The following is a 13,359-nucleotide window of genomic DNA, read 5'->3' on the forward strand; positions in this document are numbered from 1 at the left end:
ACACACATTCTTGTAAGCTAAATATTTAGGATACACTAGAGGTGATTATTTGAAGAAGTCCTATAGTCATTTCCTTGGTAAGGCACATTATCTCCAAACCTTCTTGCAGGGATTTGAGGTAAAGGGCAAGGATTTTCTTGACTGCGTGCATGATGGAAGTTTATTTCATTACGCATGCATCACTTTGCCCCATTTGACACCAGATAATGACATCGAAAATACCCTTAATACATTTTTTAGGTCACTCCGTCCATTAAGCAGATAATGCCACAAAGCAACGTCCCAGAGAGATACTTCAGTTTCCCTAAACGCCCAGGGTGTGGAGACTGGGATAGTGTAAGTTGCCCCCGAACTAAAAAGGAGGGCTGTTCGAGAGAGAGGAGGGCACGTTCCACGAGGGGGTAAGGGCGCACAGGCAGAGGATGGCAGGCGCGGGGTACAACCCTCCAGGGACCCGGCCCCACGGGGTGTGGCGCGGACTCCGGGCCGCGGAGCATGCGCATGCGCGCCGGGCCGGCGTTCACGCCCACATAACCGCCGTGTTGGCGTCGCGTTCCACAGTTACCCGGGTTTTCCGGCCCTCCTTGCAGCGCTCGAGGGACCATGGCCGATACTCGCGTGAGACAGATCAAGATCAAGACCGGCGTGGTGAAGCGGTAAGGAGCCGGGAGCGGCGCCCTGCACCTCCCCTTCGTCGCCTCATGGCGGCCCGCGAGGCCGAGCCGAGCGCAGGCCCGAGGAGGGCTCTTAACTCCAGGCCGCACCAAGAGCTCTGCAGCCGGCCGTGACTGGCAGGGACCCAGCGGGGCGCGCTGACTCCCGAGCCCGCGGGCCTGGCACGCCGCTTCCCTTGCGTCTTCGCTCAATAACCGCTCGGATTTGCGGGGGGAGTCGGTGGCGGCCCGGTCTCTTGGCGCCCGCGGTGGGGAAGTGGTGGGCTGCGGCGTTGAGGGGGGGGCGGGAGAGCGGGCCGGTCTCTGATCCGGTGCCGCCGCCTCTGTGCGCGCGCCGGCGTCTCCTTGCTGAACCTGACCCAGTGAGGCGGATCCCAGGTGTGCTCTCAAATGGACGTGAAAGCAGGCTCTGAAGTTTAGGGGGATGCCGAGAATCCGGGCCTCGTCAAAAAAGAGACCGTAGTGGAGCGGTGTGACCTATCATGGCTGGCATGACTGGCAGGCTTTGAGAACTGGGCCTGAACTTCTAGCACGCTCAGCAAACTTATGTGGCCTCATTTTCTCCAGATTCCCCGAAGCCCGCCCCAGAGGGTGAGAGATACTGTTTAAATTATTTGTGAACCAGAAGTATCTGAGACAGGTCTCAATCAATTTAGAAAGTTTATTTTGCCAAGGACGGATGTTCCCATGACAGAATAGCCTCAGTAGGTCCTGATGACGTGCCCAGGGAGGTTGGGGCACAGCTTGGTTTAATACATTTTAGGGAGACCTGAGATGTTAGTCAATGTGTAAGGTGTACCTTGGTTCCCTCCAGAAAGGCAGGACAACTGGAAGGGTGGGGGGGGCTTCCAGGTCATAGATAAGAGACGAATGGTTGCATTCTTTTGAGTCTTTGATCAGCCTTGCGCTTAACACACAATTTACATGTGAGCGAGGGGTGGAGGAATAGTCACTTATGCCTAAGTCCACCAAGTGAATCTGTGATTTTACTTACACATTTGGACATGGGAAGCAGTCAGATACCCATTTGTCTGAGATGGGTAGAGGGGTGACTTTGAGTTCTGCATGTTGTCCTATATCTGTGAAGATAAGCTGTCAATTTACATTGCCAGAGTGAAATCCAACAGAATTGTTTTAGGGAAAAGATCTTAGTGGTCAGGGAGGTAAGTAGCTTTTTTTTTTTTTTTTTTAAAGATGGGGTTTCTCTATGATGGTCAGACTGGTCTTGAACTCCTGACCTCAGATGATCCACCTACCTCAGCCTCCCAAAGTGCTAGGATTACAGGTGTGAGCCACCGTGCCGGTTGGTAAGCAGCTTTTTAAAAAATCTTTGTAGCTAATTTTATTTAGGAATAAAATGAGAGGCAGTCTGATACAGTTCCCAGCTTGACTTTTCTCTTTGGCTTAGTGATTTGGGGGTCCTAAAATTTGTTTTTGCTTTCACAAACTCATGGGTAGTTCAGTTCTGTGATTTGCTCTAATTCCTGTAAACCAAAAAATTATCTGAGACAGGTCTCAATCAGTTGAGAAGTTTATTTTGCCAAGGTTGAGGATATGCCTGTGACAGCCTCAGGAGGTCCTGATGACATGTGGCCAGGTGATCAGGCTACAACTTGGTTTTATACATTTTAGGGAGACATAAGACATCAATACATGTGCGATGTACATTGTTTCGATCTGGAAAGGCAGAACAACCCAAGGAGGGTTGGGGGGTCCCAAGTTATAGGAGGTTTTCCAATTGGCAATTCGTTGAAAGAGTTTATCTTAAGACCTGGAATTAATACAAGGGAGTGTCTGGGTTAAGATAAAGGGGTTGTAGAGATCAAGGTTCTTATTAGACAGATGATGCTTCCAGGTAGCAGGCTTCAGAGAGAATAGATTATATATATTTCTTATCAGACTTAATTAGGTCCCAGACTCCTAGTTAATTTTCCTGGATTAGGAAAAAGACCTGGACAGGGAAGGGGATTCTCTACAGAGTGTAGATTTTTCCCCAGAAGAGACAGCTTTGCAGGGCCAATTCAAAATATGTAACAGATATATATTTTAGAGTAAAATGCATGTATTTCTTTCAGATCCTGCTGTCATATGATGCCATACTAGAGTAAGGCTGGAATTTGGTGTCTTATTGCTGCAAAAAGCCTTCTCAAATTCTGTTTTAATGTTAATGCTGGTCAGTTCCTGAATTCCAAAGGGAGGAAGGTATGATGAGACTTGTCCAACTCCCTCTTCCCATCATGGCCAGAATTAGTTTTTCAGGTTAACTTTAGAAAGCCGTTGGTTGAGAGGAGGGTTCCATTCAGATGGTTGGGGAGCTTAGAATTTCATTTTTAGTTTACATTCCTGACTGCTGGTAGACACTTCAGTGTTCATTAGAATTTTATTGTTGAGACCCAAGAAGAGCAAACTGTTTTTGATGAAGTATTCCAAGAGAAAAGATAAACAGCCTTCTGAAGCAGCAGGTTATTTTGTGGTAGCACTGTCTACTAAAGAAACCAACTGACTTCTTCCTGTTTGTCCACCTTTCTTTTGTTTATTGATATTTCCACCAGAGGAAGGACAAGGTAAAAGGGAGAATAAATTCACTTTTAAGATAATGCTTCTGAGTTTTAGCACAACATCCCACTGTACTACCCTGGAAGCTTTATTGCTAAGGCAGTAAGGAGACTATGTGAGTAGGAGTTAAATGCACAGCTGTTTCTGAAGTAATACTGCTTGGGGTCAGATCTTTATTCTGCCCTTTATTGTATGTTGTGGAATATATTACATTATACTGTACTTCTTTTACCATATTTGTAAAGTAGAGCAAGTACCCAACTCATGCATTTGTCCCAAGAACTGCCTGCTGTGCTGTTTAACACAGTATGTGGCAAATAGCAAGTGGCTAGTAAATGTTAATAGTACTGTTTGTATTTCCATTCTACAGATGAGAAACAGGTTTATCAATAACAGGTGTCATACATGATTAGGTTAAAAAAAAAACCAAGAAGAAAAACTGAGGTTTCATGAAGTTAAAAAAAGAAAAAAAAAACTTTCCTTAAGTCACACTGCTAGTTAGTAGCAATGCAAGGAAAAGGACTAAGGTTTCGAATCTACAGCTTTCTCCTTTAAGCTACAGTGCTCCCATAAAGAGTATTTAAAAAATTTGTAATAGGAAGAGAATTGAGATGTATACTTGAAAATATAAACAATCCACACTATCCCTCAGCCCAGAGTTCTGTTGTTCACTTTTACCAGACTTAACTTGGGTTATGTCATTTTAGTCACTATATTTGGCAGAACTATCAGGGTATGTTGCAGAGTGCTGTAGAGCGAATGAGAAATGACTTCTAATGGTAGTTTCCCATTCATTTACTTATTTGACCTTGACATTTCTCATTCTAATGATGTATACTAGTTTATAAATTACTTAGTTCAAGTAGTTATATGCTTACAATAGATATTCTAGAGAAAATACTCATTGAGATTGTTATAAACTAAGTTTTTGACTCAAGTTCTCAAGTGCTTATATAAACTGCTTAGAAATAAATTTATCATTTAATGAATTCTGTTCATAGTTTACTGTTATCTAAAATTGTTTATAAATTAATGGAAATGTCTCCCATACATTTTTTTTTTTTTGAGATGGAGTTTCGCTGTTGTTACCCAGACTGGAGTGCAATGGCACGATCTCAGCTCACCTCAACCTCCGCCTTCTGGGTTCAAGCAATTCTCCTGCCTCAGCCTCCCGAGTAGCTGGGACTACAGGCGTGCACCACCATGCCCAGTTAATTTTTGTATTTTTAGTAGAGACGCGGTTTCACCATGTTGACCAGGATGGTCTCGATCTCTTGACCTTGTGATTCACCCGCCTCGGGCCTCCCAAAGTGCTGGGATTATAGGCGTGAGCCACTGCGCCTAGCCTCCCATACATTTTTAAATGACTTTTCTGTTGACATTTTGGGGTATAGCTTCCCACTTACATATTAAAATGCAATTTAAAGAAACCCCTAAACTTCCTGTTTTAGCTGTTTATTACCCACATTTGTCTTGGTATATCACCAACTAACTTCATAAATATTGCCCCCTCCTGTTTCTTGTTATTTTCACCTGAAAATTATTTTACTATGACTGTTTCCATCTTCTGCCTTCGTATCCTATTTTCATTTTTTATTTTGTTATTTATTCATTTTATTTTACTTTAAGTTCTGGGATACATGTGCTGAATGTGCAGGTTTGTTACGTAGGTATACATGTGCCATGGTGGTTTACTGCACCTATCAACTCATCATCTAGGTTTTAAGCCCTGCATCCTATTTTTAAAAATCTACATTTTAACCTCAGCAAAGAAAAAAATTGATGAGCCAGCAGTGGCAACATATTAATAATTGTTGGGGCTGAATGATCATGGGACTTCATTATATTCTTCTGTACATACGTTTAACATTTTTAATGATAAAAAGGGTTTAAAAGGTATGCTTTTTTCCTCCTGTCTCCAAAATTGGTTTCAAGTATTTCTTAATTTCATGATTCAGACATGTTCTTGGTTGTGTGAAAGGGATTCTGTTCATTTTTTTTAAATCAATGGTTTTAAAAAGCTATTCTTGACAAAGTTTTAAATCTGTTCTTGACACTCTTTTTCTGGTTAGATGTTCATTTTCCTATAGCCTCATTTATCTTTGGAAGTCACAGCCTTTATTTGGAAGAAGAGGTTTAAAGTCATTATTTATGCCCCCAATTGCTTCAGTTTTCTCTCTAGAAATTGAGAGCAACTAGAAATTATATTCCAGGTGTTTGTCCTAGAGTTCAGTTTGGGTAGGCTATACTAGGAAGGGTGGATTAATTTAGTTTCTAATTAGATCTGTTGGAACACTTCAGGTAACTCAAAAGTTTCTGATGGTCTTATGAAAAAATGAGGACAGTTGGGTTGAATATTAGGGGACTATTGAGACAGGCAATAAGTAGATGATGGTATTTGGTCGGCATCAAGGAGATCCAGCCATGAGTGGAAGATGGCCATTTCACATGTTGGCAAAATGGCAAAGGTGACCTAATGGATAGGAGTCCACATTATTAGAAAGTAAAACAAGTTTCAGGGGCAGTAATTTTTAGGCCCTAGGAAAATAGGCAGGAGATTTATAGTGAGTGTCCTGTTCGTAGAGTAACTTTGTTACTGTGTTCAGTAAAAGACAAAGCAATTTGATATCTGGGAAGTGAGTTTCAAGGGAGAGAGATTAGATGAGTAGGAATAAAAAAAAAGTCTAGATATTAGGAATGATTTAGAAGGTAAGAGTTGGACAGAATGAGGCTGACTTGGTGCTAAGCCTCCGACTCTGAGGGCTTCTTAAATGTCTTCCTCCCAGCAATAAGATTTTAATAGTATTATTGTTATTTTTAGTTGACACATACTTATACATATTTACACAGTACCCTGTGTATTTTGATACATGTATACAACGTGTAGGATTGCCTTTTTTTTTTTTTGAGAACTAATTCTTTCTGTGAAACTAGAGAAATGTGTATACTAGAGGCTAGATGGGTTATTAAAAAAATTTTTTTTGAGACACTCTTGCTATGTAGCCCAGGCTGGAGTGTAGTGGTATGATCTCAGGTCACTGGATTCAAGCGATTCTCCCTGCCTCAGCCTCCCAAGTAGCTGAGATTACAGGTGCCTGCCACCATGCCTGGCTAATTTTTGTATTTTTTAGTAGAGATGGGGTTTCATCATGTTGGCCAGGCTGGTCTTGAACTCCTTACCTCAGGTGATCCACCTGCCTCAGCCTCCCAAAGTGCTGGGATTACAGGAGTGTGCCACTGAACCCAGACCTAGATGGGTTATTATGCTAAGTTTCTTTGAGCAGCAACCTTTTTCACGTGTGACTCACTGATAGTGGGTATTGGTTGGCAGGTTTGGGTCTGGCTGCCCACCACCTTTTTTTTTTTTAAGATTTGAATCTATGTTTCCAGCAGATTGCTGGATTTATTGATATCTGTGACAGGGTCATAACTAATCTGGCAGCCCTAGCAGAGTGTTACCAAATAATACTCAGTTTTTTTCCCCCAGCTGAACTGTGAACACTGGGATTTTTTTGGGGGTGGTGGGGTGGGGTGGTGGTGGAATATCTAGGTGGCGTCAATTATCCCAGTTTGCCTGAGACTGAGGGGTTTCCCAGGATGTAGAGAACATTTCACTGCTAAAACTGGGAACGTCCCAGGCAAACCAGAATGATTGGTCACCTCTTCTGTAACTAGTAACATAGCTGTTTTGTGTGTTCTGTGATTTATTTGGAGGCTGTTTGCAGATAGTACAAGTATGAGTTACATCTTGTACCTCAATCTAAAACTTAAGTGCATGGTGTAAATATGAATCCTTAACAGAGTAGCTTTTTTTCTCTGTATTTAAATTATTTATGATGTAGAAAATAATTTCCACTAAAGTAGGAGAAAATACAGAATTGATATTTTCTCAATGTGGTATTTCAGCTAAGTGACTTAAATCCACCAAAAGTTTCCAAGTGGGATTTGTGTTTATAAAATACAATTTTTATTAGATTTGTGGTAAATTCAAGAAATTCTTCTAAAGTAAAAAATACTGTTAGTCATTGTACATAAAAGGTTACTTAACTTTAAAGCCAACTTATTTTCAATAAAGCTTGTTAAACTCACTGGTGAGTGAATTAATTGATAAAAAATATTTTCTTACATTTTTCTTTTTATAACCATTTTCGATTGGTAATGGCTTAAAATCCAATGTGAACAAAGAATGTTAGGGCATTGGAAATAGCACTGACATTGGCCCATAGTTTTCCTCTGATTAAATGAAAGTGACACCGGTAGATTAGAATGAGACTAGGACAATTCACACTGCAATTGTGTTAGTTTAACTTTAACAATCTTTTAACACTCTTGTTTAAATGTAGCTGACATACCATAATTACAAATCTACAAGCCTTGATTATAGAATTTTACATCATGAACCTGTGGGGAAATTGTATTGATTTTTTTTTTTTTTTTAATAAAGCAAGCATTGTTCCCAAATTGTGGCATCTTCCCAAGTTTGTTTATATCTACATCTCTCATATACAACTGTGTATGGTATATATGCTGTGTATAGCAGGTATGAAGACAACATAGAAGGTATGTAAAATATCTACGTTATTAGTTCAATATAATACTGATATAAAAAGTGAAGAATGCAAATGACACATATACTTGAGTAGACATAAAGTTTCCCCCCATTAGTTTTTGCTGTTTAGATACTTCTTATATTTAAAGCAATGACACATAGAAGTATGGTGGAGAGTATCTGGGAGAGGTTAGGAACATAGTCCTATAATTTATTCCTGTAAGCTTTGTCAGCTTTGTTTTCTTTTCTCCTCTTCTGTACTGTACCCCATTGCTAAGTTCAACCAGAATGGCTACATTCCTCCTTTGAAATTTAGCTAGTTCCTTTAGGAATTTCTGTAATGTATTCAGTTCTCCAAAGTGGTGTTCAGAGGCCATGTCAAAATGAATTGCAGGTGGTCAGTTCTTCACCACATTCTGCCAACTACTTGGCAAGTAGTTACTCTTAGGAGCAATAAAGCAGACGACCAGATGTTTCTTCAAGCTGGAAAGGGAGAAGGCTAAGGCCACTCATCACCACAGTTTCCTCAACACAAGGTATTTTATTATCCAGGTTGAATGTGGAGATGAAAGGTTTTTTGCCCTGTATGTGTATGGGTGTTTTGTTTTTTCATTACATTTTTTTTGTTTGGTTGGAAATTTTGAAAATCTGTAGTAAGCAAGGTTGGAAAATTTTATTAATAATGGCAATCTAAAACTCTTAGACAGTGAACACTTAGATATATGATGTCTATTCCAGTATTCTATATTCAGTAATATATTTATAAAAGAATATAGTAATTTTCTATTGTGATGCTGTTGTGTCCAAATATAACGGATTTTTTTTTCTTAATAACTTGTCATAGGTTTAACTGATCCAAAGATCACTCATTTAGCAGCCTCACTCAGAACCTACATCTTACTGTCTTTGAATCATCTGGTATGGTGTTGGCACATAATACTTAGTAAAAGTCTTTGCAATGAACAGATGAAGAAATGAAACATTCCTTTATAAGGATGTTGAACCTGATCTGATAAGCAGTAGAGAGCCACTGAATCAATTACTATATTACATCGTAATAGTTACTATTGTTGTTTATTCTTGCAGTGAGAGTTAAACAGATGGACTCCCAGGCTCCACTTACACATTATTACATATGTGACCCTGGGAAAGTTACTTAGCGTTTAAAAGCCCCAGGATTCTTAGCTGGAACATGGGGTTAATGAAAGTATCTTTTTTTTTTTGGTATTGTTAGCAGAATTAAATAAGGTAATCATGTAAAGCACTTAGCCCAGATGCCTGATATATAGTAAATGTTCAATAAATACTAACTGCTCTCATTATTAACACCTGTCTTCATTCATTTGCGCTGTTATGAAAACACCTGAGACTGGGTGATTTATAAATAATAGATTTTTATTGCTTGTAGTTCCAGAGACTGGGAAGTCCAAGATGAAGAGGCCGGCAAATATCTGTTGAGGGCCTGGTCTCTTGCTTCCAGGATGGTACCCTGAATGCTGTGTCTTCATGTGACAGAAGGGAATAAAAGGGCCCAAGGCCGTGTGAAGCCTCTTTTATGAGGGCCTTACCCCCATTCACAAGAGAGGAGACCTCATTACCTAATTACCTTCTAAAGGCCTCATCTGTTAACACTATTGCATTGGAAATAGTTTCAGTCTGAATTTTGGAGGGATACAAACATTCAAACCATAGCAGCAGCATCTTTATTACTTTTCTGTAGATTATCAACAATGTGAGTGAGGACTTAAGGATGCATGGTTACAGATCCCCGGAAAAGACTCTGGAACTTGCTTTCTTTTAAATTGTGATAAAAGCCTGTATTTTAGTTGCTTGTTCTGGTCACACTGATTGTGGAGGGGGAAGGGAAGAGTATGAACCTGTGTTTTTGAATAATTTCTAAGACTTTGTAATGATCATCTTTTTGTGATCATTGCTGAGGCAGTGATTCCTTAACCCCAAGCCCCAGCAAAAAATAAAATATTCGATTTCTATCAATTATCTTGTATTTTTTAACAGCTTAAAAAACACTGTATCTATATCATTAGCACAATATGGCAAGGCTAGTTTTGCTCTTTTATTGCACTGTCATTAAGTTTATTGTAGGGAAGAGTAGTCAAGTGAGTTTTGGAGAACCCTAATTTCAAAATCTATAAATGATTCACACAGTGATTAGAAGATATTCTTATAATTCTAGTGCTAGTTATAGTTATTTCCAAATTCTCCTTAATGTTTTTTAACTGAGTTCTTTGTTTGTAATTGTTGAGATCCTTTCACTTCCACAAGTATGTTATGGAGTTCTGTGTGTATGTGCATGTGTGTATTCTAAATCAGGGTTTATTTGTCTGTAAAGGATATTGGAGCAAATAGGTATCAACTTTTTCATTAAATGTTCCTCGGCTTCTTAATAATACTAACGTCTCGATTTTAATATAACATCTGTTGCCTGAAATACATTTGTCTACTGAAGTGTGTTTGAACTTAGATTACTAGTATAGTGTTAAAAAAATTTGATCTCCAAATCTAGAATGTTAAGTTCTGAAGACACTGAATTATATCAAAGTATACAAATATTTTCTTAAGGCCAAACAGTTCTTCACATCTTTTCAGGATCAAAGGGATGGTGTCTAATATACCATTACTTTTCACAGAATTGTTTTTCACCAAATAGACACTTAGTAGATATTTGTCAATTGAGTTAAGGACTGGAGGAAACCAGAAAAGAGTTTATGAGGGGGAACACATCAAGAGACTAGAAATAAAAGTTTACTATATAAATGAAATGACTTAGAAATGGAGAAAGAAAAGAGAAGCAACTGTTGTTAAGTAATAACTACCCTCAGACAATTAGACAGTTTTCAGGGTAGTATTTTTATTTTATTAGAGATATAAAAGATATGAAGATCTATCAAGGATTTGTTGAAAAGCAACAATTTTACATTTTTTAAATTAGGAAGAGACAAGTCTATTTATGGAAAAATTTTATATTGTTACAGTTCTATCAAAAAAGGTTTTGTAGTTTACCTAGAATTAACTAGAATAGACTCTTTCATTCTAGTTTAATAGAGGGGTGTGTGTTTGTGTGTTTAACTGCCTTCTAAGTTACATAATGGGGATAAGTGAACTAATCCATCCCACCTTAATATGATTATTTCTTTGAAACTTAAGAAAAATAGTAGGGAGTTAGGTAGGTTGAAATCTCATGAGCAGTAGGTATTATTTCAGGGATACAAAATAGCAAAGGTTTGGTCCCAGTCCCAAGGACTTTGTACATTGTTAAGTTATGCAGTATACATGTATATGAAGAGTTATTCCTAAAACTCAAGTATGAATGTACTAATGTATTTTTTTCATTTTCATTTTAATGGATATTTAGTTTAGCTTTCTATTTTTTTTGGCCCTAGTTTTTCACTTGTACAAATGTTGCTACAATGTACATTGTTATATATGGCCCCTAGAACACATATGTAATAGTTAGCCTAAGGCAGAACTTCTCAAAGGGTAGGCCCAGAATAGATTTCAGGTCAAAGTATAGCTCTTCGCAGCTATAAGGTTGGCCAGGTGCGGCCACGAACAGCCATGAGATACATGGGGGAAGAGTCATTCAGACAGAAGAAACAGCAAATTCAAAGACTTGAAAAAGAGAGTAAGATTGGCCTGTTTGAGGGGCAGCAACCAGTGAAGGAGAGGAAGAGGGGTAGGAGATTCAGAAAAGTAAGAGGGAGAGGGTGCAGATCTTAGAAGGACTTTGTATAAGGACTTGGGCTTCAGATATCGCCATCTCTATAGAGTTTCCTGGTTTTGTCCAAAGTTAGTGCTCCCTTTTCTGTGCTCCCAGAGAACTTTGTAATTTTCACTATGATAGTACTAAAAATACATTAAGCTATTTGTTCTATTTACTAGGCTGGTAGCTTCCCAAGTATGGTCTAGGAACCCCTTGAGGTCCCTAACACCCATTCAGGAGTTCTGCAAAGTAGAAAGTATTTTTTTAGTAACTAAGACATTTTGCCTTTTTAACTTTCATTTGCTCACAGTTGTACAGTGGAGTTTTTCAGGGGCTATGTGATGTTTGATACTGCAACAGCTTGAATGTAGAAGCAGATAAGAGAATCTAGCTGCTTTTATTCCAGATATAAAGGTTTGCAAAAATGTAAAATAGTACCTTTTTTCTAGTTTTTGTTTTGCAAAATGAGATTATTTTTCATAAAATAGGTTATTTTTGCTAACATTATAGTACATTTATTTTATTTTTAAGTAAATTAAATATATTTAAAATTTTTCTAACTTAAATATTTTTTAAAATTTGTTTTAATTTCTAATACAGTAAATATTAATAGAGATAATTCATGTAAACAGAGCTCCTTGGGATCCTCAGTAATTTTTTTTTTCCAGACAGGGGTTTTACTCTATTGCCTAGGCTGAATTGCAGTGGCAGGATTATGGCTTACTGCAGCCTCAATGTAGGTTCAAGTGATTCTCCCACCTCAGCCTCCCAAGTAGCTGGGAACACTGGAGCATGCCACCACACTGGGCTAATTTTTAAAAATTATTTGTAGAGATGAAGTCTTACTGTGTTGCTCAGGCTGGTTTTGAGCTCCTGGACTCAAGTCACGCTCCTGCCTTCACCTCTCAAAGTGCTGGGATTACAGATGCAAGCCGTCATGTGCAGCCAATCTTCAGTAATTTTAAAAGTGTTTTGAGATCAATAGTTTGAGGCTGGGCATGGTGGCTCACGCCTGTAATCCCAGCACTTTGGGAGGCCGAGGCAGGCAGATCACTTGTGGTCAGGAGTTTGAGACCGGCCTGGCCAACATAGTGAAACTCCATCTCTACAAAAATTACAAAAATTAGCTAGGCATAGTGGCAGGCACCTGTAGTCCTAGCTACTTAGGAGGCAGAGGCAGGAGAATTGCTTGAACCCAGCAGGCAGAGGTTGTAGTGAGCTGAGATCATGCCACTGCATTCCAGCCTGGGCAACAGAGCAAGACTAGTCTCAAAAAAAAGAAGAAAAAAAAAGTTTGAGAACCATTGCACTAGAACAATAATTTGCAAACTTTATTATGGAAAAGAATTGACCTGGGTACTTTTTGAAGACACACTTACCCCAGGGCAACCCTGATGATTTTAATTCTGTAAGTCTAGGGCAAGATCCAGGGATTTGTACATTGTACAAGTCCTTGTGTAATTCTTTTCTTATTTTTTGCTAACTACATTTTCAGAAGGACCATACAATTTTGTGAGCTCCTGGATAAGATTGTTTTTTGAGGAGGAGTCACACTCTGTCGCCCAGGCTGGAGTGTAGTGGTATGATCTCAGCTCACTGCAACCTCCGCCTTCCAAGCAGTTCTCCCACCTCAGCATCCCAAGTAGCTTGGATTACAGGTGCCCGCCACCATGCCCAGCTAATTTGTGTGTGTGTGTTTATGTGTATACATATATATATACACACACACACATATATATATTTTTTTTAATTTTTAATTTTTTTTGAGACAGAGTCTCACTCTCACCCAGGCTGGAGTGCAGTGGTGCAATCTTGGCTCACTGCATCCTCGGCCTCCCAGGTTCAAGCGATTGTCCTGC

The 13,359-nt window shown here is 39.2% G+C and overlaps 1 protein-coding gene across 7 annotated transcripts in view; it reads left to right on the forward strand.

Moving 5' to 3' along the window:
• Nucleotides 1-382: 382 nt before the first annotated feature.
• Nucleotides 383-13,359, forward strand: part of TBCA (tubulin folding cofactor A) — an 83,225-nt gene continuing 70,248 nt past the window's right edge. For 2 of the 7 annotated variants that reach the window (XM_078365893.1, XM_002744839.7), the window contains exon 1: nucleotides 519-656. Coding sequence is in view for 3 of the 7 variants with exons in the window: in XM_002744839.7 (XP_002744885.1) it covers nucleotides 604-656 (53 nt within the window). In the remaining 4 variants the exon portion in view is untranslated. Of the gene's footprint in view, nucleotides 1,266-1,868; nucleotides 1,982-2,748; nucleotides 2,877-13,359 lie in introns of those variants that run through there. The other 5 variants (XR_013532600.1, XM_054252156.2, XR_013532601.1 and 2 more) reach the window with 5 other exon arrangements.

This window comes from Callithrix jacchus, chromosome 2 (assembly GCF_049354715.1).
Source record: "Callithrix jacchus isolate 240 chromosome 2, calJac240_pri, whole genome shotgun sequence".
Lineage (NCBI taxonomy): Eukaryota > Metazoa > Chordata > Mammalia > Primates > Cebidae > Callithrix > Callithrix jacchus.